At 39.0% G+C, this 24166-nt stretch overlaps 1 protein-coding gene across 6 annotated transcripts in view; it reads left to right on the top strand.

Annotated features, from left to right (window-relative positions):
- The window catches only part of FGFR2 (fibroblast growth factor receptor 2), a 130899-nt gene extending 109063 nt beyond the window's left edge, over positions 1 to 21836 (top strand). For all 6 annotated transcript variants that reach the window (XM_044440178.1, XM_044440174.1, XM_044440172.1 and 3 more), the window contains 8 exons: positions 1263 to 1384; positions 3298 to 3408; positions 5145 to 5335; positions 13085 to 13207; positions 14894 to 14964; positions 16802 to 16939; positions 17878 to 17983; positions 20730 to 21836. In XM_044440178.1, the coding sequence (XP_044296113.1) occupies positions 1263 to 1384; positions 3298 to 3408; positions 5145 to 5335; positions 13085 to 13207; positions 14894 to 14964; positions 16802 to 16939; positions 17878 to 17983; positions 20730 to 20894 (1027 nt within the window). In that variant the 3' untranslated portion in view covers positions 20895 to 21836. The remainder of the gene's footprint in view (positions 1 to 1262; positions 1385 to 3297; positions 3409 to 5144; positions 5336 to 13084; positions 13208 to 14893; positions 14965 to 16801; positions 16940 to 17877; positions 17984 to 20729) is intronic.
- Positions 21837 to 24166: the final 2330 nt, after the last annotated feature.

Below are 24166 nucleotides of genomic sequence, written 5' to 3'. Positions count from 1 at the left end.
ACCATCAGAGATACATACATAGAAGTTCTTTAATTATGAGTATTAAGAGGGTGAAGTGTGTGCTTTTCTCCAGATGTGTTGAGAATACATTATCTTGCATTATCCCACCCAGATATAGAAGCCCTCCTACCTGATTTTGCAGATGAAAATGCTTTGAAATTTTTGTGCTATTGATCCTGGGTCCCTTTCTTGTGGGTCTGGAATAGAGCCCTGTATTTTCTGTGGAATAAGAACTCAGAATAGGGTCTGCACACATTTCTTTTAGTGTCTTAAGAAAAACAGGACCACTTTTCCTAAGGAATACAATTCATTCAGAAGGAATACAATTCACATTTAAAAATCCCTGTCCTAATCTCTTCTGCCCTGTTATATTTCAAAGCGCTCTCGGATTGCACTGTCCGGGCTTGGAAGCCCCTGAACTCAGAGGCTTGCAGCCAACCTGGCCAGAGCAGGAGACACAGCAGTGGTGTGAACCTCCTTCTGTGCATTTCAGCTAGACGGACATTTGCAGCCATCTAGTTGAGATGCTTCAGAGGGGGAGAGAAGGAAGCTGGAGCACTGTCAGGATAGTTCATATCCTGGCAGTCCCAGTCTCCTCTCCTGCCCCAGAACACCCCCTTCACCTTTTTCTGACCCAGTGGGGCAGCCAGTGCGGTTCTTTCTGTGCCAGCTGAGACGTGGGAGAGGAGGACCAGAGCACAGATCCCCAGCTCCATGTTCAGTCCTCTTTCTCCCATCTCAGAACTGGGAATCCAAACGTGACCTTCACAAAGTTGTAATGGCCACCCTAATAAATCACTTTAACTTTTAGTTAATGAAAGAAGTGTTAGAACCAGACAGATACGTTTCTAATCACTTTGTGACTTAACTGGAGTGGGACTTATTGGGAGCAGGGAACAAGAGCCAAGCTTCAGAGCAAGTTATTAAAAAGTGCATGGTATCTTTAAGATACTGGAATATTAAATTATGTCAAGGTTGGAGAGCCCTGTATGTCTTACCAGCTAGCTTTAAATCAAATTCCTGTTCCTGACATTATATAGGGAGGTTTTGCCAGGTGAACATTCATTACACACATACTTGTTCTTCAGAAGACTGAGTGAAGGAGTGTGCACAAATTCTCAGATGTACTATAATACGCTTGTTAGTGCTTTATGACAAATGCCCTAGTCAAAATGTTTGCTGAAAGATCCCTTTATTTTTAGCTCTTGTGTTACATCAACTTCACCAGATGCTGTGCACTAATCCTCTGTTTACATCTCCAGGTTGACGCTCGGGAAGCCCCTTGGGGAAGGGTGCTTTGGTCAAGTTGTTATGGCGGAAGCAGTAGGAATTGACAAAGACAGGCCAAAGGAAGCTGTTACTGTTGCAGTGAAAATGTTGAAAGGTAATATGGTGGAGAAGCAGGATTGAGTTAGGGTGACAGGTTCTCCAAATAGTGTTTCTTTTGTGGCTCTGAACTCTCTAACTGTAGAAGGCCAAAGTTCATTTGGCTCACCTCAGGCGTCAGCAGTTTTCAGTCTAAAATCAGGCCTTCGGACAGTTTGTTTGTCTTTTCCAAAGGGTATTTACAAGCATGTCTTGTTATGGTTGTTCATTGCTTATTTCTTGATGTGGTCCATAGGGAAGACTATATGCTCATTTGACTGATTAAAAATCACTCAAAATACACTGCATTTGTAGTGTAATTGAATTAGGAAATACACTATTAGGCTTGGTACAACTCTTCTAATACATTTTAAAGAACCAAACATTTTTACAAAGACATATAAACATAAAGTGAGAGATGTCCTGAAATTTTAATTTAAAAATGCATATTTACCATTTTATCTGAATGATGGCAGCCATTTGCAGCAGATAATGGTCAGAATCCAGCCCTGCTGTTATGTGGCCAGCCCTGCCAATTCCATTCTGCAGGCAGCTCCGTTTGCTTGCAGAATGGCGATGTATGCCTTCCGGAGTAACCTGAAATAAGGGGGAATGTCCATTTTTGGAAAGGGAAGTCACAGAAAGCCAGGTCCACTAGCAGGTGGGCAGCAACTGGAATCTGCCCGGTGGTTATTTTTCCAGTGCCTCCTGGGCATACAAAAAGAGCTATTGTACTAGGTTTAAAATTGTCTGTAAGGAAATAACACAACCATCTAGGATGGGTGCTGTGTGATATATAGATCAATAGTTATGAAGATAGCTATTATAGGTCATTATTACTTAGCACAATAGTTTAATCAGCTTAGTACAATTAGTATACAATCAGTATAATCTACTAATCAGTAGAATAGTATAATCCTAGAAAACCTGAAAAACTGAAGATAAATTAAATGGATCTCTTACTAATAATTCTCTAGTATGTTGTTCTTACCTGGGATATTTGCATTCCATGCACAGAGATAAGGAAATATCATTAAACAAGGTTTTAATTAAATTGTCAAGACAATTTCCCCCTCGATTTCCTCTTGGAAACTGGTTTGAGCTTTATCCTGCAATGTAAATTTGTATCTTACACCATAATGTGCCATAAATAATATGTTGAGTTGTGGAGAAACCCAGTTGCTAGTGAGTTATACTGAAACATTGTCACCCTCACATAATTTCATCTTCTGGATCTCTATTAAAAACAGAAAAAAGCGGGGGGAGCAGCCTCATTCAGCAGAGTGAAATAATGGATTGCTGGCAGCCATGATCACATACAGGGAAGAAAACCATCCCTCTGCCTCTCATGCAAGAGGGAACTAGAATTAGTCAACATTACAGGGGGAAGGGAAATATTGTTATGCTCAGGAGCAGTTCAGGATCTGCATGTTTAGGAGGACCTAAATTTGATTTGCAGGCAGGCAGAGGCAAAGTTATAATTTGCAATATCCATTCTGAAAGAGCAACTCCAGTCCCTTCTTAGATGCTTCCAGGCAAATGTTATTTGTGCTACGCTAGCGGTCTCATATGCTAGCAGTGGTAGTGGTAGTAGTATATTGCCCTATATATTTTCTTCATGCTTGTTTTTCTTCTTAACTGATTTCCTTTCCTACTTCCTTGTGGAGTTTAACCGAAAAAGAAGCAGGGCATGCACCTGAGACAACAGAAGAGAAAATAGTTTATTTTAGAGCTGGCTTAGGACCAATATGATAGGAAAGTGCTGTTCAGATGTATAAGCCTGCATTTTCTTTCCATAATGTGTTGGTCTTTAAACTGTATCATACAAGTTGGATAATAGATACTCAATCAGTGTAGCTGTTAATGAAGAAAAGTTAATTGGGCTGACACATCACTTAAAGCTGTCCATGGAACTTGTTCTCTCTTGTTCAGATGACGCCACAGAAAAAGACCTGTCTGACCTGGTGTCTGAGATGGAGATGATGAAAATGATTGGGAAGCACAAAAATATCATCAACCTCCTTGGAGCATGCACACAGGATGGTGAGTGTCAGTTGGATTTTACAAACTAGGGAAGATGAAAGAATGCCAGTTCATTATGTAATCCAGAGTGGCTATTAATTCTGTGCAAGTGAAATGAAAATGCCACTATTAGAGGAAGTGGTGAGGGGCAGGTGGATGCCAGACCATCTCTGTTTTGAAGAACTCAGGAAGCAGTGTTTAGAACTTAAAGAGGCAAGTTACAAGGCTGGCACCCAGCATTTTAGGCCTCAGAGATTCTGGTGAAGACTTGCAATGCCTTATTGGAATCTGTCTAGAGTGGTATACAAAATACTGTAGATAGATAATCTATCTGCCTCCTTTTCCCTGTTTTCCATGCATTACTTCCATCTTCTGCAAAGGTTGGGTGTATTAATATAATTCAGTCCATTCTATCCTCCTTGGATACTTGTTTCCCTACTGTTTCTTCTGTAACTGAAAACAGAAGAAAAGTGGGAGAGGGGAACTCCCTGTAAAGGAAATCTCTGGTTGAAAAATTAATCTGATTGTGTGGGGAGAGCGTATGCTTGGATAGCCCTTTCAGAGGATATTGCATGATTCCTTGTGGTGAGAGAAGCAGTGAGATGTATTTCACATGAGCTAGAAACCTTTTCACATCTTTGCAAAACTGGGAAAATTCATCATGTGAGCAGGAAGTGGGATTGTAGCGAATAACCCTATGCTCTGACATTGATGCATGTTAAGTAGTTCTGTTCCTGATATCAATCAGTACAGCCTAAATGTCCATAGACCACTGATCAAGTCAGAGGAACTTGCAATTCCAATTCTTGCGGAGATCCCCTTCCTACAGACGTTAGTTGTGTACGCACAGATGATAAGGACATGATTACATAATGTATGCCATGTATGTGGCTAGAACTACTCAATGTGAGCCCCCTTGCCTGGTGAATTTTCCAGTTTTCATAATACATGGATTGGGCTAGAGGTCCAGCTTCCTGGCTCTTTTGCATTATCGTGTATTATTTTTTAATCTCAAAGCTCCTTTCACTGTGGTCAAAGAGTGTAAAGTTTGTATATGCCCCCAGCTCTCAGTAAGATTGGAATTCTCAGTATGAATGTGAAAGTGTAGTTAAAAACATGTTTCACACATCATGACAAGACACCATGGGTTAACTTACCTGCGTGTCTTGGAGTACACTGACCAACATTTGGAAAGTGCAAGCAGCAGTGGTTGTGCACACCTGGCCAGGGTGGGTTCTTGCCTTGGGTAAGCAACCACTGCAACTCTAAAATAATCATGCCAAGAACCCAAGTTGTGTCCATATCATACAGCAAGTTTCAAGTTATCCCTGCTGAAGTCTTGGCAGTTGCCCAGTGTATTATTGCAGGACACACACATAAATTAACCCATGGAGGCTTTTCAGGATGAGCAAACAGGGACACTGGGTGAAGAGGGTCACTGAATCTGTTTGGTGTTCTTGTACATATTCATTGGGAGTGGGTAAGTGGGTATGTGCATCGGAAAAAGAGTGTGTGAGTACATGTGACGTTATCAGGCCATAATTGTTGATGTTAAAGAATTGCATTTGTACTGTATTACATTTCTTACTTGCGTTAGAGATAGGGTGAGTGTTAATATTTTATTAATAATGAGTATTAATATTTTACCCCCTGCCCCAATCTGAAAATGTGGGTTCAACTGTACCTATTGGGTTAGTCTACTGAACCCCTTTTGTCCCACATTTCATTCTCATTCTGTGTATGTGCTCACTTTGAAGGGCCACTGTATGTGCTCGTTGAATATGCTTCAAAAGGGAATTTGCGAGAGTACCTGCGAGCTCGGCGGCCACCAGGAATGGAATATTCATTTGATATTAACCGGGTACCCGAAGAGCAGATGACATTCAAAGATTTAGTCTCATGTACATACCAGTTGGCAAGAGGCATGGAATACTTAGCATCACAAAAAGTAAGCCGAAGCTATTAAAATATTTTCTTTTGCTTTTGAATGGTGATACTATCCAGGTATCTGACGGCCACTAAAGACAGCAAAAATAGTTTTAATTGCCATGTGGGCTGTTTTTTCCATCTCACAAAAGAATGGTTAAGTTTTAAGAATGAGATCTCCTAATGAAGAATGGCATTAGGAGCTGTTGCATATGTTGGTGTCATGATTTACTTGTAAATTTAAATGGATTGCATGTGTAGGTCTTTCCCACTGTGTTGAAGTAAATGGGGGAGCCCTCATTAAACTTGAGAACTCTGTCTATAGCCCCCACTTCCAGAAAACAATGAAGAATTGTCAGGTGTTTTTCTCACTGAAAAGTGCTTGAATGTAGAGGTTTTGTAGAGGTTTGAGACTGAGGTTTGAAGTATTTGCAGTTTGAGTCGACATACATTGAGTTCTATGTGCATTGGCGTCTTCCATTGTTCTGTTGATCACATGGGCATTTGACACGCCAAGAGGTTGTTTTGGTATGCTATTAAAACAGATCAGCATATCTCATTCCCCTGCTATAAGCTGGCTTAGAAGTTCAAATTCCCTTGAGTGGTATTCTGCTCTGGAAGTGGTATTCTGCTCTGGTATTCTGCTCTGGATTCTCTGGAAGAGCAGAATATCATCCAGAAATGCATAGGAGGTAGTACTGGGGACTACCAAGGAAAGAAGGAGCTGGCAAAAAAGGCTTGCTCCTGCTCCTGCTCATGGAAGCCTTCCTGTTTGTGATGGAGTAACTTAGTATCTAAGCCATTATGTTGACTACCTAGCCCTAATAATGTAAAAATGGTGAATAATAACAGTAGTAATAAAACAATTGTATGATCCTCATAGCTGCAGGATAAAATTGGATTGTTTGACTCTTGACAACACGACATCTTAAAAATCAGCTGCTGCTGCTGCTTTTGCTTCATTGTCATTGTCGTTTTCTTCTCCTTCCACTTCTTCTTCATTGTCTTCTGCCGCTTCTGCCTGTCTCTTGATTTTAATATGCTGTTGTCATGATTTGTACACAGAAGTTGGAGCACTATTGATCAGCCTAACTGATGAGTCTTAAATGGGGAGAAGGACAATTTTGCGCATTTGGAAACACGAGGTGAAGTGAGATTTCAGCTTGCCTCACTAATCTGGAATTGCAGAACATTTCCAGATGTGGCCGGCAGCAATTATAGTCATAAAGTATTTTGCAAATTATGTTCATCAAGGGTACCAAAAGTAAAAGTAAAAATGTTAGTAGCCCATAGTGCTGAACAATATGACCACCCTTGCTTTGAAGTGTTTCAGCTAATCTTTTTTAAATAACGTTTTCAGCTTTCTTAATAATAATAATGTATTAGTAACTTTTTTACCAACAAAATTTTTCATAAAGGTTCCAATAAAGCAGTCCAAATGTATTTGGTAACAGATATGAAAACTAATCGAACTCTCAGTTGTGCTTATTAAGGTTTCTGTTAAAGATGCAGTCAGGGAAGAAAATAAATCTTCAGCAAATAATACTACAAAATGAACTTAGGGATTCATGAATTCAAATACTAATGTGGATAAACTGTGAGCTGCTTAGCCAGGCAGGCAAGAAAAACATAACCTTGAAACTTTGCTTATTAAGCCAAGGCCACACAATTGTGCTGACTTACGGAATATGAAAGAGAGGGAGACACATACACATTTGTTTCCCTAGAGCCTTTAAGGGAGTTATATATGCTAGCATTAGATAACTGGTGAAAAGAAGAAGCGGCAACGTTCTGTGAACAAATTAGCCATGTGTCTCCACTTAAAATATTTGCCTGCTGAGAAAACTAGCTGAAACAGCATAATATTAGCTCCACAAAGACACACACATTGACTAGTTTACTCTATTTATACACATTGTCTTGTTATAAGTGAGTGAGGGTGCAATCCTTTATGAGAGTAAACAGAAAAAAGGCTTAAAACTCCCAGCAGGCTCTAGTTTTTAGCTAAACTTGCATAGAACTGAGCCTTAAACCTAATATTTCCTATGTAATCCAGCCTATGACACACCATAGTCCTTTCCTCAGTTGTCTGAATAAGGATGATAGCAGAGGTGCAAGGACAGTTCTGCTAGTCCTGGGTTAGATGGAACTTAACTGGCCTTGTTGTTGACCTGACCACAATATTACTGGGGAAGTGGGAGTGGTAAGCTGGAAGAAAGTCTACCAAGTAAGTTATAATACAAATAGTCTAAGAGTTGGTCATCAGTGCTTCTATGTAAATGTTGCTTGTCACATTAGAAATGACAGCATTTCCTAGTAGTATGGACTTAGTTGAATTTCCAGACAGGTAAAAAATACACCAAAAACCCATGCCAGTTTTTAGATGCTTTTTATTATTAGAATTCTAAAAATGTGAAACGTTAATTGAAAAAGATTAGGATTCTGTAGGTTCTATGGAAAAGTTGTGTCTTAATTTAGTGAGCCTAAATGGTTCTTCCTTAGCAAATGGATCCACAGCTGTTTCAGGATATTTTTGTCCTGAGTTTGCAACCTTTCATTTTACAGGTGTAGCATTCACTTAGTTATTTATTTATAGGAAGTCATAAGTATTATTATGAAGATAATTATTACATTACATGTATATGCCACCTTTCTTGCTCTTGAAAGAATCCAAGCCAACTTACAAGGTTCTTCTCTCCCTTTTATCCCACAACAGCCCTGTAAGGTAGGTTGGCTAATTGTCTGTGACTGAACCAAAGTCATCCAGTAAGTTTTATGGCTGAGTGGGGGCTAGAAATCCTGGAGTCCTTATGTAACTCTTTTATTCACTAGATGTGTAGGCTGGGGGCAGGGAGTTTTTAAAGGTGCCATGACTGAGCAGTGACAAAAAGAGAGAACCCCTGACAAAAAGAGATATTGGAAACCCATGTTGCTTGGAGTTCTGAGGATCTCAGAGGAAACTAGTAGTTTTTGATGAAATCTGATCAAGGCAATTAAAATCTGGTCAAAGCAGGCAAGTTCAGATAAAGTAGGTAAGTATGGTTAAGGATGACAGAGTCAAGTCAGGGCAGGCAAAGTAATCCTCTTACACAGAAGATCAATTAGAGCATTATCTTGGACAATTCCAACTGGGTCCTGCTAACTAAAGTTATCTTTAAAGTTACATGGATATTGTCTCAGTGTGGAGTTAAGGCCAACTGAAAACTTAAGTAGGCTGGCAAGTTCTGTTCTCCATCCTTGTTAGTTCCCCATCCTTTCTGAAAAGCTGACTGGGTTGTTAAAGAGCCTGTATCTGATTCTGAGGTCTTAGATTTCTACAAGTCTGGCAAGACAGAGGTTCTTCTGAGGACTATTCCTCTGAGTTAGAGGCTGATGGCAGGACTTTTCCTTTGACAGGGAGGGCTGTGAATCCCACACTGACTGTTCTTTCTCTAAGGAAGCAAGCTGAGTCTGTCTTCATCAGAACCCTTTGGTACACACTTAAACATCTGAGGGTTGGAGATCCTGAGAACTGCCTGACATTACCTGCAGATAATAGATGTAGAGGCAGCTAGAACTGCATGGATTAGGTCACAACTGTAAATTGGTATTGCATGCTTCAGTGCACGCAACTGAGGGTTTGAAATGAGTTTATCTGCTATTGTTTCATTGAATTGTATAGCAGTGGATGTAAACAGTCATGTTCTCCATGGCAGCTTTGCGGCAGCAGCTGTTAATATAGTCATAAATACTTTTCAGGTATTAAGTTGGATAAAATACAGAAACCTGGGATGGGGTCCGGGGCTATCTGGCCCTGGCCCCTGTGCTCCAGTGTATTCCAGTCCTACCCCATCAGATCCCACCCCTTCCATGTTGAATGCCAAAATGTAAATTCCACTCATGTCTTATGGCCATTTTTCTCCCTCTCCTTCCAAGCAGTCTAGGAAAAGGCCTTTCTAAATGAAAGTCTTTATTACATTAAAGTCTGCCTAGGCTGGAGTTTTAGAGCAAAAGAAACATTTTACAGAAGTCAAGTACAAAAGAAAAAAGCCAACCTATACTGACCAAGCCATACTGGCCATCAGGAAAGTACAGCAAAATGATAAAAAGCTGAATCCAAACCAAGTATACCCTGTTTCCAAACTGAAAAGAACAGACTTTATCTTCAAGATGGGTTTTTCTGTTTCACGGTCAATCACTTGGAGGGTCTGATGCTTCTCATCTCTTAACCTGATGCCATATCCTTGGATTACTGCTTTGGGTGCATATCAGTTTACTCCGTAAAACTTTCTTGCAAAATATGAAATTGTCTGACGATCTGCAACTACTTGGCTTATCTCTGGGCCTATTTGCCTTGGCATTTTACTTCTGATCCTTCCTCTTCATCTGAATTAGAATTTGATTCCACATTCTTTGAAGGCTGCTTTATATGTGGATTAGGCCAAATCTCTACATTATGTTTGCTTGGACTTGAGTAGAACTTTCCACATGATGGGGAATGCTAGCCCCCCCTCCCCCCACCTTTCAAACCCGTATAGCATCTATAATAGTCTTGGAAGTATAAACACATTGAGAATGTGTTTCATCCAATCACAGTCATGTTTCTACTCCAGATTGTGGCTATTTTATAATACCGTATTTGTATGCCAGTAATAGTGTTTCGGCATTGGGTATAATGTGGGACAAATCTCATTTACAATGATTTCCAGGTGTAATTGATTGACAGATGATAATCTCTGTACTACAATTGCCCCACCATACTACAGGGGACAAGAAACATAAATGAATGACTGGGATATGTTTTACTGAATATAGTTCTTTTTCTCAAGTGATTAAAAATTGACTGGTGATGAGAAGAAAACTGAGTAACAAATAACATCGCCTGTTGTTAGATGAATTTTTAAAGTGAGGAATGAAGTGACAATTCATTCAAATTCAGTCTTTGAAAAATGTCCTTGCTTGTGCTGATAATCTGCCCGATAGGATGAAGGAATAGGTGACCTGGATGTAGTCTCTTCCCCCACCTCTCACATGTTGTTGGCAATGTACAAAGTTGAGAGTGTTGACCATTTGTCTAGTTTAGTGCACATAGCTCCCAGTCAGGGATCAGGAGACTGGTATGTCATCCCTTCTACTAACTAAAGAGCATTGGCCCTAAGAAGTGTGTGCAGCATCCTTCTGATACCCCGGATCTAGCAGCAGATGCGCATGCAGAAGCCTGCTTCCACATGGACAACTCTCTTGCTGGACGGAGGCAATTGAGACAAGCCATTTCTTTTCTGCATTCACATACTCTCCATTTAAGCCTATCTATGTGGGATTTTACCCATTTAGAAGTGGATGCATCAACAAAAGCATGCATTGTTGTCCTGAAAATGTAGGTTATCTTGGACAAATACAGTCGAATGTTTCACAACATGTTTTTATCTTTTATTACAACTGACAGAAGTGCTTAAGCAAGCTATCAGAAGGCAAGATTTCTTTGCTGAGTCAAGAAAGGTCAATTTCACATTTTCAAAAAGTGTTGTTGTGATCGAAAAGAAAAAGCTTAAGAGTAGGAGCCGACTTCACTATTTCACTATTAATAGTCTCCAAAAGCAGTCAGCAAATATGGTTACTATCACAGTGGGACAGAAACGTGCTACATTTCTATCCTTTAAAGCTAGGATTCTTTTTTCATTGATGTTGTTGATGTTGTTCCTTCACTTTTATATGCTTCTATGAAATAAAACCACACTGATTTTGTCTATTTTGTAAATGTGGCATAGAGTGAGACTATTTGAGAAATATTCCAGGAGCAGTCTTTGGCAAAAATTATTGACAGTCCTGAGCATTTGATTCAGTGGAATGAAGACCTTTTATTGTAGTACAAAACTGAGCTATAAGACTCAAATTCATTTCCCAAGAGATTTATCTTGTAGTCAATGGGGGAAGGATTTGATTGTAATCTTTAGATTTTTAAAATGGTCTCATGCATAAAGTAGAAAATAATTATTTAGTATCACTGCATAAAATAGGGCTTCATTTCAGTGGCAGAAGATAAAATCAGCTGGTTTTAAGTGGCAGGGAAATTTAGATTGGTTCTTAGGGGGACTGTTTTGAAAGCATTTGGCACATGTTGCTTGAATACTTTTAAGGATAGGAACACCTTAAAATAACTGAATTGTTTTTACCAATATGGTTTCAGAATAGTCAGTCCTGCCTCAAGTCCAGGGGTTAGACTAAAGAAGTTTGTGTCCTTCCCTTCTCTCCCTTCCCATATATTCATGTGTTGTTCAGTGACTGAGGACTAGTTCATCTAACCACTGTGTGAATGGGAAATGCTGGCATGCTGGGCATATATATCTGTTTCCTAGGGTAGTATTTAGTGCTTTACTGCAAAGTAACTCCATCAAACATCTGCTGATGTTTGCTGAAAAAAAAATCCTGTATATGGGTGTGAGTTCATACAAATAGCTGACTATGAGGTGGGGACACTAAAATAGATTATATTTAAAAATAGGCCATAAAAGTTGATTTTAATTGATGGAGAGTATCTACAACCCTGCAGGCCAGAAATTCCACACTAAATTTCCCCATTCAAAGGAAAATTAGTCTTCTGAGTAATTTTGTATTATTTTCAAAGAATTTTAATCTGGATTTTTTTAAAATGAATCTTTAAAAATTTAAATGTATATGAAAAGCTATAAATTAGCTGTGCTGTTGGGGATCATGTTACTTGTTTGATTCAAATTTAGCAATATTTTTGCATCACTTTATTTAATAGTCTAGAACATACCAGTACTAGAAAGGGTACATAGAAGAGCACAAGGATGATTCAGGGACTGGAGGCAAAGCCTTGTGAGGAAAGATTGAGAGAAGCAGGCATGCTTAGCCTAAACAAGAGAAGAGTAAGGGGTGACACGATAGCACTCTACAAGTGCCTAAAAAGTCGTCACAAAGAGGAAGGACAAGATCTTTTCTCATCCATTCCAGAGTGCCAGACATGGAATACCAAATTTAAGTTAAAAGAAACCAGACTTAGATTAGGCACCAAGAAGAATTTCCTTCCACTGATAGTGGAAGTTGTGGGCTCTCCCTCACTGGAGACATTCAAGAACGTATCTGGACAGTTATCTGAATGGGATGGTGTAACTTAGTGCCCTGCACAGCTGGAGGTTGGACCCAGTGGCCATCTGGCCCCTTCCAACTCTTTTAATCTATGATCCTATAGCATGCCCAGTGGTTGTGTTAATTGTGCCTGAAGTACATGTGCTGATTTTTACTGGTGCTGGAGAATCTTGTGACGTTTTCTCTCAGAAGGGGAAACAGCGCTCAAGAAAAAGAGTTGGATCATGAAAATCCTTTGTATCTGAATTGTCTAGGGTGCATTTAATATATTCCAGTGTAAGTGTTTCAGGATGCACTGGCAGATCTCTGGGTAATTTGCAGAAGATTTGCCGAAGATTAGCAAAGATTTCTCCCAATTGTTCAACAGTAGCAACAACCAGTTGTTCAACAGTAGCAAATCACCTCTTCTATCCTAAATTACAGTGCTGGCTGAAATGAAGAAAATGTGCGGACTGTATATGTGAAACTAGGAGTACATTGTTGTGTGGAAAATGGTCAGCTACATTGTGGTACTATAAAAACCCACATCAAATTCTCGGCCTCAGAATCCTTCATTTCTAACTTGATGTCTTTTGTTTCTGGCTCTGATTGGTGAATCTCCATGTCCTGATAAAGGATGTTTGAGTTATAGATGAGTTATGTAAATTCTATAACTTCTGATCCCCCCCCCCTTTTTTTTCAGTGTATCCATCGAGATTTGGCAGCAAGGAATGTTTTGGTAACTGAAAATAACGTCATGAAAATAGCTGACTTTGGGTTGGCCAGAGACATCAACAATATAGATTATTATAAAAAGACTACTAATGTAAGTGGATGGCACTCTTATCACTTGATCCAGTATCTTTTTCAGTGAAGCATTTAAGTATAGCAAATGTATTCCTAATGGACTTCTTGTACAGCAGCCTAACTTTTAATCAAAGAAATGAAAATAATAGGGAAGTGTGTAAAGATGCCTAACCCCTTTTTACTGGGAAAGGAAGGTTATCTGCTTACACAGCCTGGGAGAGTATGTGTTACATGATGCTTTCTAAAGGATAAGGTTTAGCCTTTGCTTTTTATGGTCTCCATGAAACTTCTTGCACATTCTTTGACTGTTAGCTAGATACTGAATATAAATATAAATTTTCCTTTTTGTAATCAATGAATGATTTTGTGGAATGCATCCATTACGTAATTGCTAACATTTGGTTTTAGTTTTGGAGTGGTCTTATGTTACCCACATTTCAGTTTGGAGTCAGTAGAAGCTTTCTCAGCAAACCACTGGTTAGCATGCAGGAGCATTTGATTTATATTGTATGCCCTCACTACTGTGCCAACTGCTTACAGAGTTAAAAAATGAGTATCTGTGGTTACAGCTATCATCAGGTACTGTTTTGACAGTGTGAAAATAGAGAACGAGGGCATCATTCTAAAATGATGGCCTTTCCATCATCGTTCAGAAACATAATATCATATTACCTGTTGTTGAGCAGGAAACATTACACACACACACACACACACACACACACACACACAAAATACATTTTATATATTACATAATATTATATATTTATAGATTTATATCCCACTTTTTCCCATCACGGAACTGGAGAAGCTGTAGATTTGGGTTCTCTAATCCAAATACTGACCAGACCAAGACCTGCTTAACTTCTTCAACATAGCTCTATTGTATGCCCTCATCCTGTTATATGGGCATCTTGAGTTAACATGCAGTGGTTTAGTGTCTGTGTGGCAGAGTACTGTTTAAAGGCATCCTCCTTTTCTTTGCTCACTCATGGTCACTTTCCACATTTCAATGAACTTACCCCTTAGTATATTTCACTAGACCAAAGTAAAATGTTTTTTGGATTCAGAGGGTTCAGTGGTAAACTGATCTTTGGAGAATGAGAGAAGGAGATTGCAATTGACTTGCTGATCCCTTCAGGCCTGAGTACAGTTCTGATTACAGACATTGATAAGAATCACAACTGTATTAGGACACAATCCTATAAGTTGTACCCTTGAGAGACAGAAAACTTACTGTTGCATTTTTTCATTAGATGGGCTTTTTACCTGTCTAGGGAGGTGCATTGGAAGGGGAAAGAAGGCAGCTAAAGAGGTCAAAACAAACCATATTCTGGCCTTTCTATTCTCTTCCCATCTCTGTCCCATGGAATGCCCCATTTCTCCCATTTGAAGTTGACTTTCTGAGCTTCGACTGTGGTTCTTTCCATGCTTGCTGCAAGAGGGCAGGGCCAAATCTCTGCTGCCCCCTCTGAGGTTGGAGAGCTAGCTTCGATTTTGGAAAGAGGAATCACCACTATTCTGTGACCCCTTCAGACAATGTCTAGGGGCATAGAATTTGCTCACATTACAAATTAATATCCTTTAACACACTACTTTTGGCATTGAAGTTTAAAATAATCTTTGCAAAATTAATTGTTAAAATTTACTAATGAATCATGGTAAACCTTTTTGTAACCTAACTTTGAATTTTCTATTTTCTGCTCAGGGTCGGTTGCCTGTGAAGTGGATGGCACCAGAAGCTCTTTTTGACAGAGTTTACACACATCAAAGTGATGTGTAAGTAACCTTATCTTAAACATTTCTTTTATCATTTAGAAATTAATTTACAGCTTCCTCCAGTGCAAGTGCATGTACTAGAACTATATTCAACTGATTAAAATATGCCTCCTCTAACCTTTTCTCTCAACCTTTGATCCACCAAGGGAAATTAATTTCATTCAAGTCAGACATCTTTATTCTGGCTAGTTAAAAAGCTGGAAAAAGTTTTCATATAAGGTTTGTTTCACCCTTTGAACAAAAAAAAAAAAAAAAGAAAAAGAAAAAGAAAAAGAAAAGGGCATTTTCTCTTGCCATATTAGACTTCAGAACCAAAGAAAACAATGGTTATTTTCAACTTCATTCCTGCCCTATGGTCTCATTCTTTCAGCAATATTGTTGATCTCACTGTGGTAGATTTTTATCTTATTTTTCCCCTCCTTGCCTTTCTGAAACTCATGCTTGCTGTAGCATTCCCCACTAACAGAAAGAAAGAGTGGGAGGTGGCCTTAGAAAGTGAGGATTTTCTGGAAGACTGCAAACCAGTGCTCTGTTACTAATCTGGCTGGCTTCAAAGCTCATGAAAGGTAGAAGACACTGCCTTCCTCTCATCAGTGCGGAAGTTTTCTTCCCCTGAACCTCTTTTTTGTTTCATTTCATTTTATTTACAGATGTGCCGCTCCAAAGTACTATTTTTAATGGGTAGTCTTTGGGAACATCTTGTGAATCAAACATGGAATTGTGAATTGTGTTGCCCAAAAGGCTATTTGTTTGTTTGTAATTTGTATAGCTCAAGTTTTCACATTAAGGTTTGGCAGCAAAATAGTGAAAACCTTCTGAGAAGGAAAACAGTGTTTGTTCCAGAGCAGTTGTATACCAGTCAGGTGTCCTTTCAGCACAAATGTTTGATATACATATTTGCTTTCTGTGTGATCTAAGTCTATTATAAACTACTTCTGGCTGATTGGACTTAATAGCACACTACCTCCTGAGGCCTCCAGGAGGGAGTTTCGGGCAAACGTCTCATCCAGATTCCTTTGCCTTGCCCCGGCCTGACTTTATGGGTAATTGAGTATATGAGAAAGATTTACTTGCAAGTGGATATTATTAGAATTTTAAGGTTACAGTGGCTTGCTTAGATCTGTGCCAAGCTCTACCAGCTCCTGCTCACATTTGCACTCATGGTCCCAATTGAATCGTGAATTTGTCGTTGTTGTTGTACTCCACACTCTCACTCCAAGGAACTCAAAGCTGCTTATATATGGTTTCTAGGAAATCTCTTGTTGAGACAGCTTGAAAGGCCAGATTTGCGTAATTCAAATAGTAGAACTCTGTGGTATATTTTCCTCATAAGGCAAGAAGAGATTTTGGGTTATATTAGAACAGCTAGCTGAGAGCCAAATTCAATTTTGGAGAAGCTCTCAGGGGCTGCATTCCCCTAGTGGGAGGGGCCAAAGGTAAAGGGGTGGGGCCAAAATCCCAGCATAAATAAGCCCAAGAGAAACATTTCAACCTTTCAGAATAATAATTTCAAAAACCTGGCAAAAAGTGAAAAACCACCAAACAATTGGTGGTTTGAGTAATGAAGCTGAGGCTGGTTGGGAAAGCCCAAGGGGCTAAAGCAGGGTTCCAGTTCTAGTTCCAGACCCTTTGCCATAGGGGCTGCAAGAAGAGCCTAAGCATCTGTCTGTCTTCACTTTGCACACCCAGCGGTCAGCAGCAAGAGCAGCAGAGCCTCTTTGTTAAGCCATGCAAATGTATTGCTCAGCTAATAAGCAGCCAGGTGTTTGTGTTATTATGCTGTCTTTTGTAAATGATGTTCAGTCTCATTTTTATCTCTTTTCTTAAAATTCTTTAGATGGTCATTTGGTGTGCTGATGTGGGAGATCTTCACTTTAGGAGGCTCACCATACCCTGGAATTCCAGTGGAGGAGCTTTTCAAGCTGCTTAAAGAGGGACACAGAATGGACAAACCTGCCAATTGCACCAATGAACTGTATGGATTTTTCCTTAGTGGGCTATGGGCTGGGCAGGGTACTCTCATGTAATAGCAACAAAATGCTTGCTCTGCTTCTTTTTTTTTAAATTACAGCAAGCTGATCTCTCTCTCCCAGTCTCTTTCTCACTCTCCCACCCCCATCCGTGCACACACACAAACACACAGTTCATGCATGTGAGGAGGCTGGGCTGAGTGAGTGGTCCAGCATTTTCTTTGCACAGTGATGGGATACACAGCCAGCAAGAGCTTAGTAGCCTCAGTGCTTTTCAGCCTTTTTAAAAAATGTAGTGCGAATATCAAAAGTCCATGCTGTGGGTAAAACTGCCGTTGCCTGGTGATGCAGCAGCAGAGGAACTGTAACACTTCTCTGCTTGACAAGATGAATGATGAATCTTTGCCAACATGCAGTCTTTTAGATAACAGTGCAAACTATTCACTGATAACAGTGAATATTATCTATAATATTATCTATAATATTAGATAACAGTACAAAATAACAGTGCAAAACATTTATTTATGTTATATTTTATGTCGTAAGCCGTCCTGAGGCTTTTTGCATATAAATATTTTAAATAAATAAATAAATATTCTTTTTGGGGAAAGAACTTTCTGTTGAAGGGGCATCCAGATGATGCTGGACTGCAGGTCCTATCAGTCTCTATCATTATGGTGAATGGCAGTGGAAGATTAGAATTGTAATCCAAGAATATCTGAAGGGCCATAGAGGGACTGTCTTTGTATTGTGGGAAAGGAACAGGATTAAATGCATGTAAAGGTCAGGCACAAGAACTATCATAATTTGCTCTTTGCTGACATGTTTTCCAGCACACGAACATGCCTTGAATGTTAGGGAAACAGCAGAGTTATTGCTCTTATGAATGTTGTGTGAAATAGACATTGAGTTAATTGACACAATGAAATGTTGTTTTCTGCAGCTATATGATGATGAGAGATTGTTGGCATGCAGTGCCTTCACAGAGACCTACTTTTAAGCAGCTGGTGGAAGACTTAGATCGGATCCTCACTCTTACAACTAATGAGGTGAGGGAAGAACTTGCTTCTTAAACATCTGTTTGCTCAAATGACTCCTGTGATAAATCTAAGTACTAGGAATCTGAAATGATGCATAATGTCCAGATAAGAAACTGAAGATCAGGTAGACCTTAAAGAGGTAATTAGAACCTCTTTAAAAGGCTTGGTGAAATGTCTTTAATTATCTCTTGCCAAAACGAAACAACTAAAAAATAAAACTTCACACAAGGCACACTGCACACATCCCTGTTGCAGGATCCCTGCCTGTAATGCCAAGGTCTGAGAACACATTTAGGCACTTTGCAACGGTGCCCCCAAGTATATGGGCATCAGCCAATTTCTTATGTAAATAAACTCAATGACATTGTGGTATATGTGGGACCCACACCATTTTCTTCTTGCAAAGCAAATTGACCCCCTTCTTTGTGGGTTCTTTTTCTCGTCATTTTTCTGTTTTTGGCTTGTACATGTATAAATATGTAGGAGTCTATAAAACACTAGCATTAGTTAAATATTATGTTTGGGAGTGGAAGATATTTAGGAAACTGGCATAGCTGCAAATTGTAAGATTTATGAGATTTGCATTTAATTTGAAATGTGGATTCTTCCCAAGTGGTCTTTGGCTGGTGTTTATATCAGAAATATTAGATGTAATTATTTTAGCTTCGGTGGATTGTCTTTCCTTTATATTATTTTTAGCAATGCGATGAGAGAAGAGAGGTGGTGGTCTTTGTGCATTCAGTGGTAATGGCTTCCCAAAGTCTACCAATCAACCTATAGTTCCATATTACAGCAGCTGTTATACTAGATCTGAAGAATTATTACATAAAACTGGCCATATGTATGGCCCTTGAACAAGTATGTGAGTCTGCCAGATCTGCTTGAATCACAAGGATATGATCTTTCTTTGGGTGTTCTAAGAGTTTCCTCCTTCCACTTTTGCCAGAAATATTCTGCTCCTTTTTGTTCCTAAAAGCTGTCATGTTTATTTATGTAGAGGAAATGATGACTCCTTCTGAAGTCAATGGAAGATTTGCCATTAATGGTGGAGGTGCCACATTTTTTACCCTGTGCATGCAGATTCATATTGTATTTGGTAGGCATGGAGATCACAGAGAACAGACCTGTGAAAGTTTACTTAGGAGAAAGTGTAGCGATGCTAGATCAAAAGTGCAGTACTATTTTTGCTGCTTATTGTGCTGCTGTTTCATTAGATTCATCATCACTGTCTTCAGAGAACAACGTTCACAATGGTGATTTTTTTTTAAAAAAATTGTTTTTGTTAAGGTAGTCAGGAAATTTGTTTAAAAAGCTTCATTTAATTGATTTTTCTTATCTTAGAATCATAAGCTGTGGTTTAGCAAATGAAGAGATTGCACTTAAATGAATACAGCTGCTGTACAGAAGTTGAAAGGGAATCAACATTTTAAGGCAGCAGCAGTGGAGGTGGGGCCGGGGGCTTTATTCTCCTGCCAGAAGTGTTGTTTTTAGAATTTCTTTAGTCCAGCCTTTGGCTTTAGTTGAGGCTACAAGCCTTTTTCTTCCCTCTCCCATAGCTTTCTTAAATTATAGCGGGCACAACTCACCAAGTCGCTATTCTGTGTGAAACCCATTGAAATGAATGGGAACGCTTCAAGGGCACTGTTATGCTTTGGCTTAGCGCTCACTGATTTCAGTGGGACTTGCTTAAAAGAACTGGTTGCTAAGTTTTTATGTTGCACAAAAACTAATGCAAGTAACTCCTGTGAGCAAAGAACGTGTACCCTGCTGTACTACACTGACTTTTTAAGGTATATTTGAGATGCTCAGTTCAGTAAGTTACCTGTGCCTATTAAAATGTTATTACAAAATAGAAAGTAGTCAGCTTGACCAAGCAGAAGGGTCTTTCCCTCTGAAAATCACTTCCATGTGTTGGACAAAAATTGTTCTATGTAGGGTGAAATTTCATTTTTATTCTCGTAAGCAAACTGTTTTCTTTTGATGTGGCTGGGGCATACATTTCAGCTAGTGTGGTTAAAGTCAATATGTTTGGAACTGACATATCTGTCTCAAAAGCCCCCTTTTGTTGTTGTTTTGGTGTTTCTTCTCTTTCTCACACTTGTCCAATGACTTCTGTTTTTATGTGTAGTTACTACTACACTTTTATCCTCTTCCTCCAACAAGAGTAAAGTAGTTGCCAAGGTTCTTCCTCTCTCCTGTGTTATCCTCACACCAACCCTGTGAGATGGGTTTGTGTGTTTTAAGTATTTATACACTGCCATTTAAGATTAAAGGCTCTTGCAGAGCAGTTCACAATTAAAAACAACAAAAATCATAATGAGAAGCAGACCAAAATAGCTAGACCTTGAAGGTCTGTTCAAAACATGCCAAGACTGGATCCACTGCTGAAAAGGTGCTGCTTCTCATACCTGCCATCCTAACAGATAACAGCTTCAACAGACGAGCAGGGATCAGTAGCTGACTTTGGCGCTCAGCTCATTCCATACAGGTGACCCTTCAGACAGTCCAGAGATCATGATTAAGTCCAAGGTCATCCAGCCAGCTTCCTAGAAGAATGGGGATTTGAAACTTTCTTCAGTCGTAGTCCCATGCTGTAAGAAATATTCAGTTGTGAAATGACTTGTCGTTCTTTATACAGAGCGGTATTAATGTGTTTGTGTACGTCCTAAGACATATGTGTAATGCCTGCCACAGTTCAACCTAAAGGCAATGTGAGATTGACTTGTCTGTGTGGTTATTGTGCTTTGTCTTGCAGGAATATTTAGATCTCAGTGGACCACTGGAACAGTATTCACCTAGCTATCAAGACACAAGGAGTTCCTGTTCTTCAGGAGACGACTCTGTTTTTTCTCCTGATCCAATGCCTTATGAACCTTGCCTTCCTAAGTACCAACACATAAACGGCAGTGTTAAAACATGAAAAGAGCCCTCTGTTATTCCACAAAGCAGTAAGGAATGTCTACCTATCATGTGAAAAAGAGAGCCTTTCTTCAGACACATGAGGGTTTTGTTTGTACATATGAAATGTAGGGACCAAAAGAAAACAAAAATAGGCAATATTGTGTTCTAATTATACTGGGGGGATGCTTTGGAATGCCAAACAATATTCAGAAGAATAATTTCATGGGCCACATGGACACATGTCAGGGCAGTTCTTTGGCCCGGAAACCGCAACATGCTTTCTACATCCAATGGGCCAGTTGGACTTAAGGCAAGCACTGGGTCAGCCTTCCTTGTTTATTTTGTAATATTTGGAGAAAATATATGTTGACACACACTTACAGAGCACAAATGCAGTATATAGGTGCTTGGATGTATGTAAATATAATCAAATATGTACAAATATATATTATATATTTACAATGAATTATTTTTTGTATTGATTTTAAAATGGATGTCCCACTTCACAAGGAAATTAGTCTCCTTCTTTTAAAAAAAGGAACAGCTACTTGTAATTGTTGTTCATTCATAAGACTTCTCTTTTTTAAAAATCACCATCCAAAGGTGAAAAATACTTTGCTTTCAGGGAAAATTGTATCTTGTTAATTTATTAATTAATTGGTAATGTAAAAAACAATTAATCTTTTATAGGGTTGTGTTATGTTGTAATTTAAATGGCATTTCTATGCAGGCAGCACAGAGAACTAGTAGATATATTGCTCAAACTTTACTAGTTGTCAGATTTTTTTTAAGAGAGAAATATTTACAGTATATAACTAATTTTGGGAATTAAGGTTCTGATTAATTTGGGTTTTTAAAGTTCAGTGGGAGGTTATTGCTCTAACTAAAACCAAATCTCTCATAAATAAAAGAAAATGTGTCCTTTTACAATAAAGTATTTTGCTTTTTGTATCTCCAATTATATTAGCTGTTTTCGTTATCACACATTACAAATCCTCAAGGATAACATCATGTTCATTTAGATGTACTTGCTCAGTGGGTGAGCCCAATCCAAAGGGTTGCATAAGTTTGTATAGCAAAAACCTTCTACATAAACCCCCCTTTCTTTACATGCATCAGACTAGCAACTATGTCAACTGCATTTCCAGAAGGACCTTCTACATATTGTAATCAAATATTTGTTTCTGTGGCTCTTCCCATACTTGGTCAATAAGAGAGTTAAGATTGTCATAGAACAAATATAGAAACTCCTTTTGGAATCCTAACATCATTCTGAGGGGTTGTTTTGTTCTTGCTCCATTACAGTTCTTCAAACTATTCCACTCTGCCAAGCATAAAGACTGGTATCTGGCCAAAAATATGACTGCATTTCTATAATTTGTTTTCACATTCAAAGCACCTTTCACACTGGAGTAACCTTGCAATACAAATGCAATACTCATTCTGACTTTACATATATGCATATATATTTAGTTTGCATCCTGTTGGGCCTGTGTAATGCACAGTGGTAGTTTACACTTGGCATAATCCATCAAATGCTCTTTCCATATAATGTGGGGTTCTTCAGCCTTGCAGAACAATGGGGTGTTCTTACATGCATCACAGCATGGAGGTCTCACCGTTTCCAAGCAACTGTGCTTGTTCATATCTGATCTACATGCATAAGAGTATATAAGAGATTACTCACACTTACCTGTCCTGCATTTTCTTCTGCTTTCTGGATGTTATGGTGTCACCTTTCCAGATCTTTATTCTTCCCTGAATTGGGGTTCTTAAAAGCCTTCAGTTAAGAAGGCCACTCCTAAAACATGCTCCCCTTGTTCTTTGAGTCTAAACTGCTGTCGCTCCCTCCCTGCCCCTCCTCTACAGCTCTGGTATCATCTGTTAAGCTCACAGATGGATTTTGACCAAACCTTTGGGAATTATAATAATAAAAAACTTCTCCTTCATCTTCATCATGCAACACAATACCCATTGTTTTAATAGTGATTTGCTTGGCTGCATGGGTCAGGAATGTTTCTCTTCCAAGCAGGAGTCTTTTGAGAAATGAAAAAAGAAGCATTTGTTTGTTTGTTTGTTTGGTCTTGCTTACATGCTCGCTTGCTTGCTTGTTTCTCTTAGGTCTTTTTCTGTGCTATAAATAATTAATTTGGATACATGTAATCAAGCATACCAGTAAATCCTTTTGTAGGCTCAATGAGGTTGTATAATGCTCTAATTTACCTAACTCATTTTTGAATCTTTACTTCCACAGTGATTCTGTGAACAATATTATAGAATTGCATTCCTGCAATGCTTACAAACCTTCTTTTGTTAGGCAAGCCAACTAGTCAATTTGTGCACCACAATTCCATTTTAAAAGTTCAACATCCCAAGCCCCATTTCAGGCTTCTCTGCATATATTACCTATTGAAGTAATCCTTCATGAAATTTCATGAATGAGAATGGTTGTCATTTGAAACGGCTTTTAAACAAATTCATTATCTGCACACCTTTGCTGGGGACTGGAGCATAATTAATGTATGATGAAAAATAATATTCCTTCTGAAATACATCTACTACCCAAAAATAGTGAAGGATATCTACTGGATAGTGACTGGAAATGGTATGTGTCTGGAATGTGTCTGAAAGTATGTGTCTGGAAATGGTATCTGTGTTAAAAAGTCAAGTGGAGCTTATGGAGCAAGTGCATTTTATCATCTCTTTGCAAGATCCTGGCTTAACTGGTTACATTTTCCATAGGACTCAACAGTTTTCTATGTTGGATAGTTTTACCTGCAGTTATAAATGGAAGTTAGGATGAAAAATTATGCTAGGAAAAACATGCAAGTCAACCGCAATAGGCTTTTACAGTCAAGCTGATGCTGGTCAGTGTGATGCATTTTCCTGTGCAGTTTTTGTTGGTACAGAATGAAACATGTCTTGAAAAATGCCCACTGAGTATAGTAAATGAGGGTTAATAGTAAGCAGAAGGAAGGAGAAAAGTATGTCCACATGCAATACCCAAGCTGTCCCCAAAACTGCAAAAGGAGATAATGCAACATGGTGCCAAGGACTGTGTGATGGAATGTAATAGATGGCCTTTTCGGGGATGGCGGGGGGGGGGGGGGGGGTGGCTCTCCTTAGAACAGGAAAGGATTTACCCAATTTGAGAGAGACAAGAAGGGGCTAGTAGTGCAGTCCAAACCACCTTAATTCCTGCTTTTTGCAGAATCTAGTGGCATAATTTTTTTCAAAAAAGAAAAAAGAGAGAACTTATGGAAAAAGCCATTCTGCCAAGAACTATGCTTC

This window comes from Varanus komodoensis, unplaced genomic scaffold, assembly GCF_004798865.1.
Source record: "Varanus komodoensis strain SLA01 unplaced genomic scaffold, ASM479886v1 scaffold1, whole genome shotgun sequence".
Classification (NCBI taxonomy): Eukaryota; Metazoa; Chordata; class Lepidosauria; order Squamata; family Varanidae; genus Varanus; species Varanus komodoensis.
Note: the sequence above shows the minus strand (reverse complement) of the source record. Positions and strands in the feature narration are given on the sequence as shown.